General features: G+C 38.9%; 1 protein-coding gene across 1 annotated transcript in view; it reads left to right on the top strand.

Moving 5' to 3' along the window:
- MAGI2 (membrane associated guanylate kinase, WW and PDZ domain containing 2) overlaps positions 1–24,337 on the top strand; it is a 1,194,001-nt gene that overhangs the window by 1,111,371 nt on the left and 58,293 nt on the right. The window contains exons 17-19 of the mRNA XM_077807869.1: positions 15,817–16,002; positions 19,106–19,280; positions 23,793–24,033. Of these exons, the coding sequence (XP_077663995.1) occupies positions 15,817–16,002; positions 19,106–19,280; positions 23,793–24,033 (602 nt within the window). The remainder of the gene's footprint in view (positions 1–15,816; positions 16,003–19,105; positions 19,281–23,792; positions 24,034–24,337) is intronic.

The raw sequence follows: 24,337 nt of genomic DNA, 5'->3' as shown, positions 1-24,337 counted from the left end.
ATCAATGGAGCTGCACCAATGTAGCACGTCTGGTGAAGATGCACCAGTTCTGTCCCATCAACATAATTACTCCACCTCAGCAAGAGGTGGAAGCTACATCAATGGGAGAGCGTCTTCTGCTGACATAGCGTGGTGTAGACATCGCTTTAAGTCCACGTAACTTATGTCGCTCAGGAGGCTGGTTTTCTCACATCCCTAAGCTGCGTAAATTACATTGACTTAAGCGGTAGTGTAGATAAGCCCTAAGAGATGATAAAAGTTGCTTCCCTGGGGAACAATATCCCTGCCATGGTATGCATAGGAAGAAAGGTTATTCTGTCCTTTGGGGTTAAGAATCATAGAAATGTAGGGATGGAAAGGACCTTGAGAAGACATCAAGTCCAGCCCCCTGCACTGAGGCAGGACCTAGCATACCTAGACCATCCCTGACAGGTGTTTGCCAGCCTGTTCTTAAAAACCTCCAGTGATGGTGATTCCTCACCCTCCCTTGGAAGCCTATTCCAGAACTTAAACCTAAATCTCCCTTGCTGCAGATTAAGCCCATTACTTCCTGTCCTGCCTTCAGTGGACATGGAGAACAACTTTGTCTCAAACACTCACTTATCTGCCCAACTAATAGGATTCAAAGAGCACTATCCCTCCCAAGGCCACCCTGCAAGGATACCTCTTATTAATATAAAAGCTAACTATTATGGGACAGATTCTTATCAAATGTCAATTACCATAGATCCAGAGTTATACCAATTCACTCCAGCTGAGAATCTGGCCCTATTATTATTAATACAACATAGCGTCATAGAGTTATAATGACAACACTTATTAATGCTAGATACAAAGCATAGGACACATGCAATAAAAATGGACTTTTCACATACGCTTTACTGAACCTGCCTATAGGACATTGCTCAAGCTACTGGAATGCTTTGCGGTGGAGAGAGATAAAGAGGGGCTGATTTCTGTAATCAATGGGACTACTCAGTGAGAAAAGGGTGGCAGAATCAGACGATTAGTGATCATAGCTCAACTTCTGCCTCCAGAGCTATAGTGTGATGGTGACTTAACATTTTGCCCTTGTATGCCAGAAGCCCCTGGCAGGGTCTCACTTTCCCAGGTGATCAGCACCTGTAGCTTCCATGGAGTTCAAGTGAAGTTGTGGATTCTCAATACTTCTAAAAATCAAGCCCCATGAGAATATTTGCTACCTAGTTTGCAGGTTGCAGACTAAACTGAGCCCTTCTCCTGTGGCCAAATGGCCCATTTGAACTGCTTTTTCCCCCCATTTTCCAAAACTGTTTTCTGAGGAAATTAATGACAATTCCCCCTTTCTGAGCCCCTCCAATGTATTTATCTGTTTCAATCTGATAAAATAAATGCAAGTTAAAGAAGTACTGGAAGAGTCCTATAATTTCACAATGGAAAGTGATCATGCAAAGTATATTCACAACATTTCATGGTCAAGCATTTATAATATCCTTCATACTATTTCAAATCAACTTTTTTGTTAAATTCAGTAGGATCCTCAAAATTCATACTGTTACAAAACCATAGCCAGTCAGCCAGGTATGACTCCATAGTTATCGTTTTGTTGTACATCATGGCTAACAGGAACTTCATGGTGGCAGATGGGAAAAAAACAATACTTCTGTTCCAAAACCCAGGTCACTAGTCACTGGAGTTAATGGAGAATTTCCTGTAGGTAATAGAGTGTATGACCCACAGTAGAGTGGTCATGATTCTATCAAGTGGAGGGCACTGATATGCATATATACTACACAGTTAATTACAATACATTTTTAATTATAAAGAATTAATTGAAAGTATTCTCAGAAGTGCAGTGAGAAATATTTCAAATGCAACCCTTCAGGAGACAGTAGAGAGCAGAGTCAAAGTGATCAAATTCCCTGGAACAAAAATGTGTAGCTACTGGAAATTTAGCATTAATTGAAGTGCTTCAAGAGTAGATGAAGAGGAGGGTCAGATGTTGAGATGAGAAATTAACTCATTAAAATAGTAATTGTATCAAACCTCTATGAACTTGAGCAGTTCCCAGATCATGTCCATTTAAAAAAAAGTATCACAAGTTTGAAATAGACAGTGATAGATTGAAGAGAAACATTCCCTTTCAATGCTTAGATTAAGTAAAGGATCTTGAAACTGTGGTGAAATAAACAAACTGAAAAGGATACAAGATAACACTCCAGTCAGTAATGGAAGCAGGTTACCAATCATTTAGCTCCACTAAAATTTTAATAGGGAAGCATTAGCAACCATCTATTTTTTACACCACATATTTATTTGGACAAAGTGATTAACATGTTGAGCAAGAGTGCAAAGCGTACTAACAGCATGAAAGTATTAACTAGATGATATACCACCGTATTACACAAAGCATGGCTTGGATCAATATTTAAATGTATGCAGTTAATGTTAATGTATTCATTTTAAGCCAACCATGGTAGAATTAAAACCCTTCAGTGAAATAGGTCTGGAAGGGAATAGTCTGTAGTATCAAATAGTCATTGTCTCTAGTTTTATTCCTTCAAATAAAGTACTGTGTTTTATGGTCAATTGGGAGAGCCAGTGCCTAGAAAAAGAACAATCCAAGGAATAGTCTCATTGGGCATAACCGTCAGGATGATAGAGGGACTGAATATTTTCTACATTTAATTATGGATTTCTGGCACCTACTTTCTCTTTTCAGAGTAACAGCCGAGTTAGTCTGTCTTTGCAAAAAGAAAAGGAGTACTTGTGGCACCTTAGAGACTAACCAATTTATTTGAGCATGAGCTTTCGTGAGCTACAGCTCACTTCATCGGATGAAGTGAGCTGTAGCTCACGAAAGTTCATGCTCAAATAAATTGGTTAGTCTCTAAGGTGCCACAAGTACTCCTTTTCTTTTTACTTTCTCTTTATTTTTTTCTTCACTCTGCCAGACTGGACTGTAAGGTTTGACCATTTGGAAGTGTAACATTAATAGTGTAATGATAACATTCTCCTTAGTCTTAATTCCCAGTTAAAATTCTATTTTACGAAAAATAAATTACTGTAAATCCTGGAGGAACAGCTACTTGGTCATATGTAGTAGTGTGAGTTTTAAGTGTCATTCTATTGTAAATTGATCAAACACATTGTATCCTTATCTGTAACAATGCAGCACATATTATTAATTGTTTGTGATGATGGTTATTATTATTATTATTATTATTATTATTATTATTCCAATGCCACAGGTGTTGGGCTTATGGGCCCTGATTCTCAGGTCTAATTCTCAGGTCTCAGCATTTGGCACAGGATCCAAGGACAAGATGGCTTTAGGGCACCTTTGCTGCTCTCTAATTCTGGGACCAGCGTAAGTTAGAAAAACGTGAAGGCTTTTGTAATTTATATCTAGCTCCCAGGGGCCTAAAGGACCATTCTAGCACCAGGAATAGCCAGAGCTGCTCCAGACAAATCTCTTTTCCCCAGTCACATCCTTTTTGATGAGGGCTCAATGGAGGATTCCCACTATACTGTTCCTGTATAGCCAGTTAGGCCTATGTTACAGTCCCTTTGCCTCAGCAAGGTGGTATGAAGGGACCAGTGTACCCCAGAATCAGACCCACGGTTCTTGTTCCAATCTGAGTTGCATTTTCTCATAAAAATCTTTATAAGAATTATCTTTGGTGCTGTTTGTTTACCAGATGTATCTGTGTTTTGTAGAAATTAATCAAATGCTCTAAGGATTGTTTTCTACTCTTGATCTCTGCACAGAATGAGGGCAGGATATAGCCTTAATTCAGGAACAGAATTGTTATTATATAGTTTCCAGGCAATCTTTAGACCTGAGTATATTCTTGGACAAGTTGGTACTTGCTAAAACACCCAACACTCATGGCACATTTCTTCTATGCAGTGAAAATCATAGATATTCTCTCTCTCTCTCTCTCTCTCTCTCTCTCTTCTTTGGCAAATCATTGCTTGGAATGTTCTTTAGTTCAGAGCAGGATTATCTTTCACTAAATCACTATTCTTAGATAGGGACAGAGCTGGACTGGAGGCAGGATGTCAAGGGTAGAGTGAAAGAGATTACACTGGGGCAAAGCAGAGTAATACACAAAGTCAGCCATGCTTTAAATTCAGATAAATGAAAATGTATAAATTAATAACACTGTTTGACCTATACATCGAGGAGAAAATCCTTTACCCAGTGCTGAGCTCAAAGGACCATTCTGGACTCTGGGCAGATGTACATAGGGCAGGTAAAAGACAGTAAGCCTATTCCAGTCTTAGGAGCAATTCTGCCCCTCCGCCAGTCACTCTGCTTATACCTGACCTTCTCTTTGCCCTTCCTGCTGTTATACAGACAGCCCCCTTCGCATTTAGCTCAGCATTATGCAGGGAGTGTGCATTGCCTGCATAGTACCCCAGAATCTTCTATCTCTCCTCTTGAGAGCAGCGGAACTGCACAGGTGCACTGCTCCTTAGGGAGACGTACCTAGCCACATCAGCTATGAGCAGGATTTGCCCTTTAATTAGGAATTTCTGAAGCTTGAAAGCATTGTCTGGCGAAAAAAGACCTGAATTGAAACAAGTCAATGTCTCAGGTCTACAAAATCCAAAGTGAAGTTCATTACACAAGGAGCTGGGTGGAAATACTTTCCCCGCGCCATGAAAAATTTAGATGAAAATTAAACAAAATGTCTTTTTATTGACATTTTTTCTGATTTTGGTCAAGAACCTGAAAACCCAAAACCTTAATATTTTTCAGTTTTCTGCATCTGAAAAATGAACATCTTTTTAAAACTGAAAAGATTTTGGTTTTTGGTCAAAAAACTCATTTTTTACAAAATCTTAATTTTTTGGTGAAAATTTCCATTAAATTGAAAAAGCATTTTCCATCAAAAAAAAGTTTCAGTGGAAAATCTTTGATCAGTTCTATTCAGTTGTAAAATCGAGTCTCTTTGGAGAAAAAGAGTATAATTTTTGTTTATTCTTAGGAAGATAACCAATGTAATTAATCAAAAATCTGTGAACCAAAGTAATAGTTTTTCAAAAGATTCTGTGTCATTTTCCCTGTCAGTTGAGTGTTTGGAGACCATAAATATGGTTTCTCATTTTCATTTTAGACTGAAAGCCACCAACTAACAAACACTGATTCTAATTTTATTATGAACAACTTCCAAAAAGAAATACTGATAAAAACAGAGGGTGGAATCCTGGCTCCACTGAAGTCTATAGAAGAACTCCCATTGACTCCCCAGGAGTTCAACAAAAACACGGTAATGTTTTCTTGACAGATCCTGATCCTGCAAACTCACACACATGAGCAGTCCCACTCATTCCAAATGGACTAGTCATCTGTATGTTTGCAGGACTGGGCCCACATATATTAAAGAAAATGGTGTGGGAAGCATTCTGCATGCTCTGTGCTCCAAAGATATTGCATGGCCAGGTGAGCAACTGAAGCCTGAGAATAACAGTGAAGAATTTTCAGTAACATTAGCAGTCTCTTTTGTCTCACTTAAGCGTTTAAAATTGTTTCCCTTTTTTTTATTTTGTAGGTTTGTCATTTGCCTTGAACAACCAATTTTAGCTTCAAGCTTTGTAGAGAAACTTAGTTTTGCAGATTAAAAGGCAAACAACCAGCCAAAAAATAAACTCTTAAAATAAGTAAAAATCGAAATGGAAAACTAGATTCTTTGCTCATAAATCACAAGTATGTTCCACTGTGTAATCACATTGCAGGTGGTTTTTCATTGCTCTTTTCAAAAATATCCAGGCAGGGATAGATGGACATCTTACATTTCAGATTTTCAGCTCTTAAAAGCTTGGAGATTTGTCAGAGGTGAATCTTTCTCCTAGGTTTCAGAGTAGCAGCCGTGTTAGTCTGTATTTGCAAAAAGAAAAGGAGTACTTGTGGCACCTTAGAGACTAACAAATTTATTTGAGCATAAGCTTTCGTGAGCTACAGCTCACTTCAAATGCATCCGATGAAGTGAGCTGTAGCTCACAAAAGCTTATGCTCAAATAAATTTGTTAGTCTCTAAGGTGCCACAAGTACTCCTTTTCTCCTAGGTTTGGATCCTGAGGCACCTTGTTACCCACTAAGAAGTACAGGTGAAGTGCGGGCACAAAGAATAGTCTCAGATCTCATACACACAGGTTCATCAGTCAGTCAATAAAGCTGTTCTTTATCTCAAAACCCCAAGGAGTTCAAAGAAACTCTAAATCTGAAGTTAACTTTTTTATAATACTATTTTCTGTAGTCATTCAGACACTTATCTTGGATTTTATAGGTGTCAGTTAAGCCTGCATTTTGTGAGAAACCAGAGACCCTCTGTCTGGCTGTCTCTTATTTAGGTCTGCTTTAAGACATGTTATAAATCTAATAGTCATGGGCACATAGTGATCATAGAATCATAGAATATCAGGGTTGGAAGGGACCTCTGGAGATCATCTAGTCCTACCCCCTGCTCAAAGCAGGACCAATCCCCAACTAAATCATCCCAGGCAGGGCTTTGTCAAGCCTGATCTTAAAAACCTCTAAGGAAGGAGATTCCACCACCTCCCTAGGTGATATGTCTTCATGTTTCAGCAGCACCTCCTTTGATGCTATACTGGAATAAGAAAACCATCACAAATGTTCACAGAACCCACTTGGGGCCTTTTTGACGTATTATTTTCTTTATAAAAATGTTTTTGGTAATTTCTGTACTGAAGCATTATTTACATTTTATAATTATGCTGATTCTCACAACCTTGTGCCTGGCACAGTAACATTGACTCGAGCATCACCGCTTCTCCGATTTCTCTGGAAATAGTTAATAATACTTAATCTCCACACATAGTTTACTGGAAACTCTTGCTAAAGAAATCAGTATGTTAGGTGCTTTACAGATAATGAACAAGCTCCATTCTTGGAAGAATTTGCAGCCCAAATACACACATACACAGAAAGACAGGAGTGCCCAGGACAACAAATGGAGTGGATGACTGATTACATTCAGCATGTGTTGGTTCCATAATTTTTTGTGAAGAAGTTTGCCCACACTTTACAGTAGGGAGAATTAAGAGCTATAGGCCTTTTGGAAGGGGTTTATTGTGAGGAGATCACTCTGCAATAGCTACACTCTCTTTTTAGCGTGCTTATTACAGGATTTCAGGGGATCGACAGAACCAAATACCAGTCAAACTGATCTTTTTTTATTTGAAGAAACCTTATGAAGAAGCCTGACTTGCAGTAACAAGGAAAACAATGAAATGCAACTGCTTGCACTGCCAGAATGAAGTGATTAGACTTTATATTTTTATAAATGTGAGAAAACACTGCTAGTAAGTGTTTATTAACACTAGGCAAGCTTACCTCCTTCCCTCCTCCCCCCCGAACAGATCACTAGGTTGGTCCCACCCTACCCTGCCAATTCCCACAGATCAGTTGGAGGCCAAGGCCTTCTGTGCACAGGTTCAACAAGCATGATGAGGTTGTTACAGAATTTAAGTTAATTCAGTAAATAACAGATTTTTACATTTATTATATTCTCCAAATTAAAACCTGATGTGCTGGGGCCTGTTGGTTGAATGAAAACTCTTGCACCTATAGCGAATTGAGGACACAATAAATATTCATGTGATCAACTGTATAAGCATATTAGAAAGGACAGCTGGCTCAGGAGGGCTCATTTGCTTGGTTTAGTTTCTGTTTCCATTTACATTAAGAAAATATGGCAAGAAGTTATTATCTGCCAGAGGATTTAATAGATACAGTAGAGGTTTGATTTTTTTCCCCTTCATGTGATCACTTCTGATATTTAACTATTGTACAAGAATAAATGTGAGAAAATAGCCCAGTGACTTTTTATACAATGCTATTTTAACTGTTTTGGGGGGGGGGGGTGTAGAGAGGAAATGAGAGAACATTGCATGTATAGATGCAAGAAACATTACTTGTTGGTAACACCTGCTTGTAATGTTCAGCTGTTTACAGGAGGCATGCTGAGAAATTTCTTGGAGCGCAGTATGGCTCTTGTGAATGGCTCTTGTGAATCTGAGTCAGTTTATAAAGAGAGCAAGAGATGGAAAGAAAAGAGGAAAAAGCAGAATTTTATTTAGCACCTAGGGTCTATTCTGGCCTTGTATATGCGCATCAAGCTGAAGCAAGCATATGGATCATAGCATATAACCAACTCCTGGATTTTTATTGCCCTTTCTAAAACATTAAATAAAAAAAACCTTTTGTGGCAGAGGTACAAAAACATGGCTTTGGACTAGTTTTATCTTTAAAACATAGAAATATTATTAAATATCTTTAAAAATAAAATAGTTTACAGATGGCTGTAAATAAATCAGTTAACTAAATCAGATCTTCCACAATTTTTAATCAGTGTTATGTTAAAAATATGTCCTATCCCTTTGACTCCTAAATTCAGAATTCAAGACCTCTCTTGATTTTCCTTAAATTTGGTTGGTGCTAGTCATCTCACTGTGCCAGGACAGACATCGAGCACTGGTATAGCAGTGGTCCTAGGCCAATTTGTACTCCTAAAGCAAATGCTTCAGGTTGGCCCCTTCAGTGACTTCGTTGGCCAACTTCAAAAATTCTGCAAACATTGCAGAGATGCCACCCTCTCTCATTTTTTCATAGTCATTCTGATTTTAATGTAATTATGAAATTAGTAATTCGGGTTTAAATCTACTAATTTTGCAAGCTAAAGCATGTAAAAAAGTATGTGCGTGTCACGCACCATCACTCGGGTCCAACAAACACAGCAAACAGAATGGCCGCTGGGGCACTCTTCTCCACTGCACCCTGTGGCACATGCACAGACTGCACAGTGTGGGTCTGATAGTAGGCAAGCCATGGAAAATTTGAAGGGGGTTGAAATGCTTTTGGATTCACTGCCCAAGCCATAGGCTGCATGTTGCATTCTAACTACCGCATGTGGACCGTGCTGGACCAGCAGAGTCCATAGGGGGCAGTTAGAGCACAACACACAACCTGTGGCTTGTGCTATGAATCCAGCACCACAAAACCCTGCTGACACTAGCCGCAGCTTGCCACTTATCAGGCTCTTACTGCACAGTCTGGGGGGGAGAGAAGCTGGAGGGGCAGGAGGAGGCCTTGGAGGAGGCAGAGGAGGAGCGGTGGCAGAGGAGAGGGGGGGATTATCCCAGGAAGGAGGTCCAGTCCCAGGACTGGCCAAGGTAATTAAAGGCCTAAGCAGCATAGGAGGGCAACTTTCCTAGGGCAGTTCCTCCCCTTCTCCCTGTTTGGGGGTGGGAGTCAGGGGCACAAAGAGCGGGGATGGGCCCGTTGCAGGTTCCCAGAAGTCAAGCCTTCAAGCAGGCACTCATATTTACAAAAGGGGCAGTAGAAACGTCAGGTCCCTTATGAGCACATTTGCCAGCATCCATGTCTGTAAGATTGCTATGCTCCAGTGCAAGCTTCCCAGTCCACTTTGGGATCTGGGGTTATGGCTTCACTCACTGGGTGGATAATTTTTTTAATGGGAAAGCAAAATACAATTTTTTTCACTAACCCCAATCAGCATGATAAAGGGCATGTGTGTGGATTTTGTGCCCAAGGTAGTGAATTTTCACAGTAATTGTGCAAAGCTGCTGAGGTGGCACTATTAATATTTTACTGGTTAAAAATGTATTTGATATTCAGTATTTACTCAGAACCCTTTTTGACAGACCCTCTATCATGGACACTAAATAGAACATTACAATGTAAATACATTAAAAATTGGAGGTTGCTCTGGGCATGCAGTTGCTAATTATAGCTTGTCTTGTTCACTGAACTAGTTCTATTTTGTAATGGTTCACTTAATTACAATATGTGACTTTATTTTTAAAGGGAGATTTGTTTTATAGGAACCTCGTTGCTGGCATGGTACCACATCTAAAGTACCAGCTTTGTTTTATTGTTTGCCTGTTTGGTTATATAAGTTTCCTATGTTACTACAATTTTCTTAAACTTTTACAGACTTTTAGCAACTGCATCTCACAATGCCAATTTTCTGCAAATGTCACCAAAAACAATAATTTTCTGACATAACAGACTTGTAAAGTGAAAACTGAATTTTTTCTCTAATCTAAGTCTGGTTGTATTAGCCTGTTTTGCTGAGGGTTACCTACAGCAAACTAGCAAGGTGGTTAGAGCAAAGAAAGTTAAGTGAGAGAAATGGCAATAGCCGAAATGAAAGGACAACTATCAAACTCAGCAAATAATCCTTACTAGCTATAATAAGATTATTTGTTTTATGATATGATAAAATACATCATCTTACTTTTAATAATTTATTTCGTTTTGAAGTGCTTGGCAAGTTAGGATAATTGCAGCCACCTCTAGGACAGAACATGGCAGTTGCTTAACAGCATAGAGCAACACGGCAAAACAGCATAAAGCTGCTAACCTACAAAGAGGTCTACAAGCACAAGCCCTATTCCCTGACCAAATCAATGGGACACTGTGGGGTGGTTAAGGGCCTGTGGTTTAGGATCCTTTTGCAGGATTGAGGCCTCACTCAGGAAATAAAATAAAGTATCAGACTGAAACTGCAGTAAGGGCTAGTTCCTGCAAGGTACTGATTAGCACTCTAGCACAATTCAGTCCAACACAGCTTCAACCATGTGAGTAGTCCCATTGAAGTCTATGGAACTACTCACGCAGTGAAGCACATGCTGAAGTGTGTCACTGGATCAGAGCCAAAAAACTCAGCACCTTGCAGGATTGAGCCCTAGATGCTCAACACCACTGAGTGAAGGCAGAGGAACAGCATGGTCTGAAAAATAAATAAATGTATTAACGGGACCTGAAGAGCTTAAATATGACTATCACGTCGAAACAACTGTCACTTTTTGAGAAGACTTCAGAATAATGGGGGGGGGGGCAAATACACCCACCTGAAGAGAGAGAGCGTATTTCGTATATTATTGTTACATTAATTTCACATATTCCTAAATATTAACCATACACTGACCTATATAAAGTATATATTTCATCATGAATTTTCACCCATGTAGGTTATACACTGTGGGATCTGATAACACAAAGAAAGTTACTTACCCTCAAAAGAAAGCTACGCAGGATCTTTTATAACTCTTTACAATGGGATGAGCATTTATTCATCCACATCCAAAGGGAATGAAAATAAAGTGGGGCTCTTAAAACCATGTGTCACAATATTCCCCATGACTGCTGCAGGCTTGGACATCTGCAAAATATGAATTACAGTCTGGCTGCTGCAGTGATGAGAGATAAGAAGATAGAATTCTCTTTGCGGAATGTGTCTCAGACTACAGAGTCACTGTTGTTCAAAAGAAAAATATTTGGAGAGTTGCTTCCACTTAATTCCTTATACAAAGGCGTGAACAGACTAGTAAAGAACTTCAAAGACCAGTGGAAACATTCATTCCCCTGCTAAAGTGTTTTGTGCATTTTTCTTAAGCCATAGGTTCCAAATTGTTTTGTTTGGACAAAAGTAACTGTCAAGAAGCGAATTAAGAAAAAAAATAGCAGTTTAACAAAAGCTTAATTAAATGGTACATATTGGAGAGAATCTTACAGAGAATCCCCCTTCCCCCACCAAAACGTCCCCAGCTGGATATTAGGTGACAACACAATGTACCAAAGAAGCATCAAGATAGAAGCATTACATCATCAGAACAGAACTCTCATTGCCTTTTTTCTACCTTGTTAGGCAGGACACTGTTTCTAACAGCTGCCGAAAGTCACTTTTTCCCATTTAACACATAGCACTTAAGTGTAAAAGTTTTTCAATGGTGTGTAAACCTTTAAGCAAAAAACCAAACTCACCTCTGCCTCCCAATTTACAATTAAATTAGACTTATTTCTCATGTCTAGTATCCTTGTTATCTCCAGCATCAGGCCTGGTTACTGTTTGGATGGGAGACCTCCACGGAGTAGCTTAGTGAAGTTGCGTTAGTTATTCAATAAAAGGCACTCTTTCCTCTGAATCAGTACCAAACCAGTGACCCTGCATAGCTTTATGGGACCCTATGCTATTGACAGTATCATCTCTAGGTTAGCAATGGCAAGCACAGGAATTTTAGCCAGGGTATTCTAGCCAAATTCCAGCCTGGATAGTCCGAGTAGTTTCTTCCTACTTAAATTTCCCAAAGGGGGCTGTTTGCTTTCTGATCTTAACTGTTGTATACTATTGCTCTGGTAATTTGATACAGCTGTGGCATTCCAGGCCAGAGGTGGCCACATTTCACTCACAGGTTAAATTATTATTGTAGATGCAGTATATAGTTTATGAAGTGATTTGATGCAAAAGGTACTTTATAAATGTAAATTATTTCACTGTCAAGTTGCTGTTTTATTCCTTTTGGGTATCTAGTCTTCCATCAGTATACACATGTGGAAGTTATGCAGAATAAACTCTGTATTTTTGTACAAAATGAGATTACTCATAATTTATTAGATTTTTAATGTAAAGAAAGGTTTCAAACAAAGTGCCACCCTGTGGGTACTTATTTCCCAAGCAACAGTGCATTCTGCAAGTACCCGAGTTCATAGAATCAGACGATTCGGGTTGGAAGAGACCTCAGGAGGTCATCTAGTCCAACCCCCTGCCCAAAGCAGGACCAACCCCAACTAAATCATCCCAGCCAGAGCTTTGTCAAGCCAGACCTTAAAAACCTCTAAGGATGAAGATACCACTACCTCCCTAGGTAACCCATTCCAGTGCTTCACCACCCTCCTAGTGAAATAGTGTTTCCTAATATCCAGCCTAGACTGTCCCCACTGCAACTTGAGACAATGGCTCCTTGTTCTGTCATCTGCCACCACCGAGAACAGCCGAGCTTCAGCCTCTGGAACCCCCCTTCAGGTAGTTAAAAGCTGCTATCAAATCCCCCCCCACACACACATACACACTCTTCTCTTCAGCAGACTAAATAAGCCCAGTCCCCTCATCCTCTCCCCATAAGTCATGTGCCCCAGCCCCCTAATCATTTTTGTTGCCCTCCACTGGACTCTCTCCAATTTGTCCACATCCTTTCTGCGGGGGGGGCCCAAAACTGGACGCAATACTCCAAATGTGGCCTCACTAGTGCCAAATAGAGGTGATAATCACTTCCCTCGATCTGCTGGAAATGCTCCTACTAATGCAGCCCAATATGCCGTTAGCCTTCTTCTTCTAATTGTGACAGTATTACTAAAGCTATAGCTAAATTTGTATTCTTGACTGAAGCATAATGTTAAAGAAGCACACAGTCTGACTGTGGATTGAGTTTCAGAGTAGTTACCTGTATCGTCAGTTCAGAAAAGTAATGATTTGCTGCATTTCAGAAAGGGCTCGAATGGCATGAATAGTGTTTTCCTCAGTAATAGAAACAAAAGTTGCATTGGGGGTTTGTGAATTGTGATTGCATAAGAGATGTGCAAGGTGAGTTTGTACGATCACCTCAGTGAACCTTTATAAAAGGAAAGGGAATTTTAACTTTGTTTTGTGGACACTGTGTATTCTGAACACATCACCTGTTAACAATTCATTTTATACTAGCAGTGAATGCTAAAATATTTGTAAAAATGTTTGTAAATGTATCTTTTCTCTGTACAGTTCTCTTTAGTTGCTAGGATAAAAAATATAGATTTTAATAAAGAAAACAGCAATAAAGCAATTGTTCTTCTGTCCCAGTCTTTTAACATCCAAATAATGGGCCAGATCCTTAGCTGATATACATAAACATAGCTTCATTAATTTTGTAATCTAGTCCAGTTCTTTAAAAAGTAGTTTAGGGAGGCCCAATAATAACTAGACCATCTGAATTTTAGGAATCATTGTTGGTTAAATTTGAGTTAAAAAACAAAGCACATAACGAATAGTAAATTCTAGGGTTTGGTTTGTTTCCAAGTTTAAAACCTTTTCATTTTGCAAGTGTCATTTTCAGGAGTTATTAGGTTTTAAATCAAAGCAGATAATTTTTCTAAAAGACTAGATAATTATAGTACTCATATGCACCACTAATGACCTCTTCCATACAGGTTGCCCCATTCAGATTTGACACTAACTTTCAAACTACACTGTTGACAATGGCAGAAATTCAATGGTCTCTTTCAATGTTTTGGAGACTGGGGCATCTCTTGAGAATTGGCCGTAGGAATTCACGCTGCTCCTTTATTGCTGTGGTGCTGGCTGATGTCCAGTGGCCAGTAGGAGGCCTTTTATTAGCAGACTGGATGATAGCCAGCCTTGAAAATATTTAATTTAGGAGCCTTCTGATCAGTTGGTGGTGCAATGTAATCAGCAAATGACTCAGATAAGATTGTGAATTGTGACTCGCCATCAAAGGACATCTTTTTTAAAAAATCAGGAGGAGATTTTGTGTTTAACCCTACTTCTAAAATTTGGGTTCCGGAAAAGAAATGCTGCCAGTTTAATTCTAAACCTGGAACCGTTAATAATAAACCACTTAGTTCTCCTCAGGAACTACTGGCTGCCTTACTCTTCGGTGGGAGGAAGGATGGTCCAGTGGTTAGGCCATGAACTTGGGAAGCCATAGGTTCAAGTCATTCCTCCACCACAGACTTCCTGTATGACCCCGGGCAAGTCACTTAGCCTTTCTGCCTCAGTTCCCCATGTGTAAAATGGGGCTAACAGTACTTCCCTACCTTACAGCAGTGTTGTAAGGATAAAAGCCCAGACATGGTGGTGCCCAGACATGTGGTAGTGAGTGTCATGTAAGTATAGTATAAGAAACAGATAGTTCCTTAGCCACACAGATTTTGAATAGAAATCCAGTTGTCCAGAGATGTAGAGATGCTTGTTATCAGTAGTTACCTGCCCTTTGCAGATGAATAACACGATACGACTGAGTAGCTCTTTACCAAACTGTTCCAGGTACATCTCTGGAATAAGAATAAAGAAAAAGGGAAAATTATGGGTTACAGCCCAGTCAAGGAGTCCTTTTGCATGTTGGAAAGGATAAGTGGGATTTGAAACTGCATAGTGCACCTGATTTCTAGGAGCAACAAATTATTCCCCCACAAAATGCAAACCCTGTAACAATGAGAGCGGGTTGCATTGCTGTTGTGCCATGTCTATGGATCATCATTTCTGTATTCCACGTCTTGGCTGGCCTCCTCAGCTTAGACACAGAACAAGAAAATGTGAGGGGGAGAATGAGACGGAACACAGAAAGAATGAGCGAATGAAGGGGAAGGCAGAAAAGTGAGAAGCAAGTTTGAGCTGAAAATGTTATAAGATTACACTTTACATTTGTGTCTATGCATACTGCACATACATGTTACGCTGTAACCGTACATTCGTCCTGACATGTGAATATGGAAACGCAGTAAATCCCTGGTATGATTTGCAGTATCCTGAATGCATCTATTCAAATTATTTTCCACAGTAAAAAATATGTTTTGACTATAAAGAACATAATCTCTAGGTTGTACTTTTATAATAAAATCTAACAATAAAAGAAATTCTGTACACTGAGAGGTATGTGGCCAGGTGTGATTACTATTTATTGTGCAAAATTTAAACCTTTCACTGTTGCTTTCTCCTGCCATTCCCCACATCTGTTTGTTTCGCCCACTTGTAGCATCTTGTCATCTGCCAAGTTTGTAAGCACTCTGAGGCATCTCACTTCATGTCTGTACAGCATCTGACACAAGGGGGTACTGAACCCTCACTGGGGCCAATAGACACGATAGCAATACAAATAATAACTGGCTCTGTGCACCTGTTTCTTTGTTTTTAATTTACCTGGGAAATTCTTGAAAATGTGGCCATCTGTTTTTCTGTGGATACCACTGCCTACTGCAACATTTGTTAACTATAAATATTTTTCCCTGTCTAGCTGTACCCCATAAAATAGGGAGGATAATTGATGGAAGTCCTGCTGATCGCTGTACAAAACTAAAAGTCGGAGACCGGATCTTAGCTGTGAATGGCCAGTCTATTATTAACATGCCTCATGCAGATATTGTGAAGCTAATTAAAGATGCAGGTCTTAGTGTAACACTTCGCATCATTCCTCAGGAGGGTAAGTAATTGAGCCTTAAAGCCCAGGAAGAAAGTTATGTTACCTCCAGTTAGTTTGAAGCGTTTTTGTTTTGAAGCTTGTATACGCAGTACATAAAGGTTACAGCTGCAACCCTAGAACTAGCTAGAATATTATCTGAATGCTTGAAAACAATCTAATTGTGGATGTATGTTTCAAAGAACTTCAAGAAACCTGATGGCAGAGGGAGTACTGCAGTGGGTATGCTATAGACTTGTGGAAGAACTGCCTTCTGACATGGGTGTAAAGTACTCACTGAAAGGCCTGACTTTGAGCTCACTCCTTTTTATATGATTGAACTCCACTGACTTCAATTGAGTTAGTGATTATTTTCACAAGTGTAAGAGAACAAAATCAAGTCCTTAGCCAGTGGGAAATAAGTGACTCACAAACTGCCATCTTGTGTATTCATTTATACCTGTAGTGAGTGACTGCAAAAATGGATGTAAAATGCCACCACTGGAGTAAAGGGAGAAATTTGCTTTCATACTGCTTTGCACATATATAAGTGACTATGCAAGTTAGGGGAAAACCAAGCTCCAAAGGGCTCAGTTTGTCAGATGCAGACAAGGTAACAGACTCATTACTGTTGGCATCACCCTACAAACCAATCAGTGCAGTTTCTTTGATGTGAGCTTCGTGTAATTTAAGTTGAAAGAGCTGCGGTGCTAGCATATGAATTCCACTGCATTAAAGAAACTGTGACTTTAAGTCCCAGGAGCAGGATTCTAGTGTGGATAGGAATGTCAAATACAGAAAGCAATGAGATTACTTGCTGATCTGTGTGCTATTTAGATGATCTTCAGCTCTGTCGGTGCTCTCAGCTTAACTCATACTGAGTATAATGCTCTTCTACTAGTATATCGAAGAAATTGGCAGGCACTGGCCCAGGATAACGCTACCCCTACTTCAGTGTGAAGAAACACCTAAATGTACAGGAAGAGCACAGGTCGTCTCCTCTTAGCAGATACGCCATAAAGCATTCACCCATTCCAAATAGCAATTAGATCCATACGTCCAGTTCAAATTTATTCAGACGCTTTCTTTTGTTCAGAAAGAGATTTAAAGTTAGTGGCATACATTAACCAGAGATCTGTTTTGTAAACCTCTTCAGGCATGGGTTATATAGTGTATAATCCATGCTGTGCCATTTAAAGCAGCCTTGTGTAGGCATTTAGCTAACAAAAAGGTATACTAGCAAATAGGTCCACCCCAGTGACACTGGTTAATTTACATAGAAAAGAAAAAGCAGAGGCACATCTGAAATGTTGAGTGCTGCACCAGGGGCAGACTCTGGAGCTGCTGGTTCTAGAGGTTACAGCAACAGGTATCATGAGACATGGATTCTGTTCCTGGTTCTGCTGCTGACTCACTGACACTGGGCACGTACTTAACCTCAAATGTCAGTTTCCCCATAAATAAAAAGGGGTAACAATATCTAAAAGCTTTGTGAAGTGCACTCAGGTGAAAAGGTGCTACAGAAATGCAAAGCACTAGTATTAATGTATGATTTGACTGGTGTCTATGAGTGTCTGGCGTAGGCATGAGGGATCATATTTTCAAACCAGCCTCCGAAATTTTGAAGCACAAATCACACTTGCACATGCAAACTGTACTGTTAGACATGTAAATATGCAATGTACACACACCGGTGCTGTTTGTGCCTTCAGCCTCAAACTTTTTGGATGCAAATTTAGAGGTATTTTTGACAATTTGTCCTAAATTAGACCCAAAAATTAAAAAATTAAATGATCCTAAAAGTATCAAACTTTGAAAATAGTCATAGGTATAAAATAATCAATTGTTATGGAAAGTTGAATAAATAGGCAATAGGAAATTGTTAAATTAACAAAAAAGCCCTAGATCAAATGAACTAGTTAATAGTAATGCCACTTAACCTTACAAAAAGAACTAACAATGGCTCAATAGACAGCTGTTGAGGACAGTTTGTGTGTGTGTGTATATGTACATATCTATATATAAATATAGATATAGATATGAGTCTAGAAGTACATGTGTGTGTAAGGGTGTGTGTGTGTGTATATATATTACACACACAGCAACCCTTTTAAAACATGTGCTGATTTTTCCACTGATCAGTTTGAGTCAGATCGTGGCCCCACTTGTCCAGCTGCAAATGGGAGGAAGAGCCCACTCATGTCCCTACACCAGCTATGTACATTGTGTGTAGCAGTAGCTAAGAATAAATATCTTCTGCAGAGCTGCTGTATCCCCTCTTGTGCTTGTGAGCAGAGCCCAGGCACTTTCTGCCTCCCGCCCAGCCCCCACACACATATAAATGTACATCCCAGATATTAGGGGAAATAATTTGTACCATATATAAGCCTAGTGCAGGGTATTGCTTCTTCCCTCAACCTGGAGCAAGGGGGAACCTGGAGGCAGATTGGTCTCCCTCGCTTGTGGCGAAGCCACAGTCTATCACTTTATTTGTATGCTGTATGCCTTTCCCTACCCTTCTTCTTTTTAGATATTGGGTTTTGGGGAAAGGACTGGGTTTCTACAGTGTACAGTTGTAGAGCTCCTAGGACAATTTGCATGCTGTTGTGATACAAATGATAATGAGAGTTGGTTAATATGTATTTATAAAGGTTGGTTCCACTGTCCGTTACCCAACCTGACAGCTCAAAACTCCATTTGACTTCAAAAGCAGCAGGAGCAAACAAAGGCATTTTACATCTTGTTGCAAAGTTTGTCATCCCATCACTGTAATGAAAGCAGGAAGATTCTTCATTCTCCCCAAATGAAAAGTTTCCAAATATCAATATTTATAAGCTTTTAAAAGAAACTATGAACCACAGCAGCTCTTTGCCCAGTTCAATTGAGTTTTAAATGACAGATGTGTCAGCCAGAGTTGTAAAAGTGACCAAGATTACAGATCTCAGAGATCAAATGAAGTCCAGTAGGTTTAGATGTCTTAAAATCTAATTATGAGCCAAGATAATAAAAGCAACAAAACATAAATAATTGGAGGTAGAGTGTTACAAAAATTATTGTTGTCTACCTTTGCCCTTTATTAAATGCCGCACTGTGACAGCTCTTTAATCTCCAGCTTCCCATTATGCAGAGCTGAACAGTCCAGCTTCAGCACCAAGCTCAGAGAAACAGAGCCCTATGGCACAGCAACACAGCCCGATGGCTCAGCAGAGTCCAGTAGCACAGCAGAGCCCTGTAGCACACCACAGTCCTGTAGCACAACCACCACCTCCACAACCTCTCCAGTTACAAGGACATGACAACAGGTAAGAGCAGCTGCTCCCCATTCTGCTTCCTTTAGGTACAGTGTGAGACCTGATCCAATCGAGCTTCTCTCTGTTTCTAACTACTGTGACCTATCATGTTACCTGTTGCCAATATTCGAGTGGCAACATTTATAAAACATAAATTGTGGGTGGGATGAAACTAAAAAGTGTCGTTCACCTACATGTGTGAGAGATGTCGGTCTACACAAGGATCAAAACTTTCCCGAAACAGGGAGCGCTGTGTTAAAACTTCAGATTCTCAGAACTATTTACTGGCATGATATTTTTTGCCAGAGAACTAAATTATGTTCCAGTATCTCTTGCTCATAACTTCACTGCTAATAAACTTCATTTTTAGGTTCCTGACATTTGCGAAACACATTTATGTCAAGTATGCTCTTGGTGAAATGGCCTTCTTTTTAGCCCTCACACCTACCTCCATGTCTTCTGAATGATAAAGCACAGTTGTCAATACAATATTTTTCAGTTCGACAACAGATTTTATCTACAGCAAATTGATTTTTCCCCAGCTGATTTCTCTCAATACATGTATTTTTTGTGTGTATACAACTTAGTTTATCTGTGAATGAAATGATAGTGTATTACTTAGTGAGCTGAGAGGGAATCTAAAGTGTTGTGACCAGCTACATTAAGACCAGAATGTATTTGAAATACATTTAGGTTGTGGAATAATACAATAGTTCTTACATTATGTGATTTTCCATCAACATTCTTTTGTCATTGGATTAATTTGGGGCTTGTCAAATAAAACTGATTACACTGTCGGTCTTTATGCTAAATGTGACCGAGTAATGTACCTCAGCCAGACCATGACCCATAAACAATAAATGCCAGTGCCAGAGTCTCTGCATTTTATTGTAGATCAGGTTCTATGCCCTGTAAGTCACCTGTGCTTAATGCACAAATCCTATTTACTAGGGCTGTCAAACAATTAAAAAAATTAATCGTGATTAATCACGAGATTAAAAAAAATTGTGATTAATGGCAGTTTTAATTGCACTGTTAAACAATAATAGAATACCATTAATTTAAAGATTTTAGATGTTTTCTACATTTTCAAATATGTTGATTTCAATTACAGCACAGAATACAAAGTGTACAGTGTTCACTTTATATTATTATTTTTATTACAAATATAAATCGTATTTTTCAATTCAACTCATGCAAGTACTGTAGTGCAATCTCTTTTTTGTGAAAGTGCAATTTAAAGATGTAGATTTTTTTTACATAACTGCACTGAAAAATAAAGCAATGTAAAACTTTAGAGTCTGCAAGTCCACTCAGTCCTACTTCCATGCTGATGACAGACGCATGGAAGCATGTCCTCTGGAATGGTGGTAGAAGCATGAAGGGGCATACGAATGTTTAGCATATCTGACACGTAAATACCTTGCAATGCTGACTACAAAAGTGCCATGCGAACACCTGTTCTCACTTCAGGTGACATTGTAAATAAGAAGTAGGCAGTATTATCTCCTGTAAATATAAACAAACTTGTTTGTCTTAATGATTGGCTGAACATGAAGTAGGACTGAGTGGATTTGTAGGCGCTAAAGTTTTACAGTGTTTTGTTTATGTATGTAGTTATGTCACAAAAAAATCTACATCTGTAAGTTGCGCTTTCACTAAAGAGTTTGTACTGTAGTTCTTATATGAGATGAATTGAAAAATACTATTTCTTTTATATATCTTTTTTACAGTGCAAATATTTGTAATCAAAAATAATAATATAAAGTGAGCCCTGTACACCTTGTATTCTGTGTTGTAATTGAAATCAATACATTTGAAAATGTAGAAAAACAGTCAAAATATTTTGAATAAATTTAAATTGGTATTCTATTATTGTTTAACAGTGTGATTAAAACTATAATTAATCATGATTAATTTTTTAATCTAGTTAATTTGTTTTGAGTTAATCACTTGAGTTAACTGTGATTAATTGACAGCCCTAATATGTACTTATCCAAAATGCCTTTCTCCTCCATTTCTACCAGTGTCACCAATATAGATATTTCTTGGGAGTAATGGATGGGTTTTAAATTCTGGTCCCCAGTCATCTCCTGCACTGCAGGGACACTGGGTCTCATGTAGCTGGGGAGTCTTTCCTCTCTCTTATGCACACAGTGCATGAGATGGTGCTGCCAAGAGTTCATAGAATCATAGAATATCAAGGTTGGAAGGGACCTCAGGAGGTCATCTAGTCCAACCCCCTGCTCAAAGCAGGACCAATCTCCAATTTTTGCCCCAGATCTCTAAATGGCCCCCTCAAGGATTGAACTCACAACCCTGGGTTTAGCAGGTCAATGCTCAAACCACTGAGCTACCCCCCCCCCCCCGAGTTGAGTTCTCAGCAGACTCCCCTGTGCTACACCACACAGGAAAAGACAGCCCATGTGCCAGATTGCAAGGGCAGTCCGTGAATTTTGGCCCTGATACCCATACATTCAGTGGCATTGCAACCATGCAGCGGGAGTGGCACTCCAGACCGTACTGTTTGAGTGACCTGCCATACTGATTTAATTCAGGGCCACTGTTTAAAAAGGGGTCAAGCCATGCCCCCCTCCCAGCTCCATGGCCATTTTGAGCAAGTGCAAAAACATGGAGTAAGCAGCGATGATTGCACCCCCACAGTCGCGCACTGACTTATACAGTTTTTCAAGTTCCTTTTCCTTACATTTCATTAGACACTTGCCTGACAGTGCCAGCTCCAGAAAGATACATGCTTCTCTTAAAGTAATAACTGTAGAACCCAATCCTAAAAATGCTTTTCAAGCCCCATCAGAAGTCCCATTGACCAGCACAATACTCGATAATAAATGTTTGCAGGATTGGGACCTTAGTTTGTGACATATAAACTATAAAGTTCTTAAAGGATGGCCTGTCCACTATGTTACTGAATATCCAGTAAGGTATATGCATTAACACACCTATTTACTTATTCAACAAGAAATAGTATTGTTACAACCTGTGTATAGCATAGCATCATCCTCTGGAATACGGATATGCCAGTATATTGTGAATTTGTGTTAAGTTGTCCAGTGTTTCAGAAATAATTCTGTTATTATTAGCTGACATTGGGTAGTATTTTACCCATTTTTAATATTACAATTTGTTTATATAGTCATTCACCAGAAAAAGTTGTTGTTCTGTATCAGTCAGTCAAAATACTAAGTCATATTTAATATTTTAAAAAGACAAACAATAAATTTACTTTTCTTATTAAACAGACTCAATATTACAATAAGCCTAGATTCTCTATGTCCTTGTAACATGGAATCACTATACTAAAGAAGCAAAGAAGAAAAGAAGCTTTGATATAAAAAAGCAGATCCCATTATGAATACTTTGTACACGTTTTAATAGTATATGTGTCAGGTCTACGTTTGCAATCTCTATGAAAATAATTCAAGTTTCAAATCATTTTCCCTCTTATCTCTGTTTGGAAATAGAGCTAGGAATGGCTAGTTTACAGAAATGTATACTGTAGCAATAAAGTATATACATTGCAGCCTAAGACAAAGCCATCTAACATATTATGCAAGTTATTTCCAGGGAGAAATGAACAAAGACAGAAAACAATGCTCGCATTAATTTGCATAACTAAGCATTTTCCTTGAAAACCAAGTACAGATTCCCTTTTCATGGTGTGAGTATTATTACTAGGTACACTGAAGCTTTATTAGAGCAGAGCCTGAAATACACATCAGACAAAAAAGACTGTTAGGATCTTCTTTCAACTAGTTAGCAATTAAAACAATATTTATATAGTATTAAGTCCTTATTAACCAAATTCTGTTTCCTTCATTCATAAATGTGCAGCACATTCTAGATCTGCATTTAAATCATAGAATGGCTTACTCGGAATTGCTACTATAAGATCTTGCAGGATACTACATCAACGATTTCTTTCCATTAGCCAGATTATATCTGATACAAAGAAAATGTCCATTTCTGAATTTGAGAGCTCACCAAAAAGCTTTTACATTAGTAAAATATAGAGGCTGTAAACCTCTGAATCTCTTCAATATTTTAAATCCTTAGTTAGTCTACTGCACTCTGAGTTCTGGAAAAGCAATAAACAAATTCAGTCTTTTGCTTTGTATTATATTTTCTTGTGTGACATTTGGTCTTTGGGTTAGACAAGGTACATCAGAGTCAGGACTCCTGGAGTCTATTCCTGTCACTACCAATTATGGCCCTGATCCCATTGAGGTCTATGGGGAAATTATACTGTACTGCCTTGGTCAAGTCACTTAGGGCCAAATTTTCAAAAGTAATCTCTAATTTAAGATACCTCAATTTTTGCCTTGGAAAGCTCATCTCAGCTGCACCATTTGCCTCTCAGTGAAGCCCAGTTTGACACAATTTTACAGCTGTTCAGTTGCTTTTTATCTCTCAGTATTGCATTTAATGCCTTTCTGCAAATTCTTTTAGCATTGTTCAGCTTTCTGAAATTTTAAAGAACTAAAATAATCATTCTAACTTACTCAGTTATAGGTCAGAAGTAAAAGCAAGACAGGATGTGAAACCCGACATCCGACAACCTCCATTTACTGACTACAGGCAGCCTTCAGCGGACTATAGACAGCCTCCGTTAGACTACAGGCATCCTCCAGTAGTGGATTACCAGCAGCCACCACCTCTGGACTACAGGCAGCCACCTTTAATAGATTACAGACAACATTCTCCTGACACCAGGCAATATCCTCTGTCAGATTACAGGCAGCCCCAGGTACAAAGTGAAATAATCACAGCTCTGAAAACAGGGTTTTTATATGGACCTGAACATTTGTATTCTGATTCCAATTTTTTTTTGAAGAAATTAATTCCAACTTCATTCATACCTGTAAAGTGCTTTATTTTTACACTAAAATAACACTATTTATAATACTGTTGTTACAGCTGCAAGTCGACTATTTTTTATGTTTTGGAGAGTTCAAACAATGATGAGAAAACGCACTTTCCAGAACATTATTCTTCTCCAGCCACTGTATACCAGCAGCATAAATAGTCTCTTACCACGGGCTGTGCTTTAA

The sequence above is a fragment of the Eretmochelys imbricata genome, chromosome 1 (assembly GCF_965152235.1).
Source record: "Eretmochelys imbricata isolate rEreImb1 chromosome 1, rEreImb1.hap1, whole genome shotgun sequence".
Taxonomy (NCBI): Eukaryota; Metazoa; Chordata; order Testudines; family Cheloniidae; genus Eretmochelys; species Eretmochelys imbricata.
This window is presented reverse-complemented; position numbering and strand designations above follow the sequence as displayed.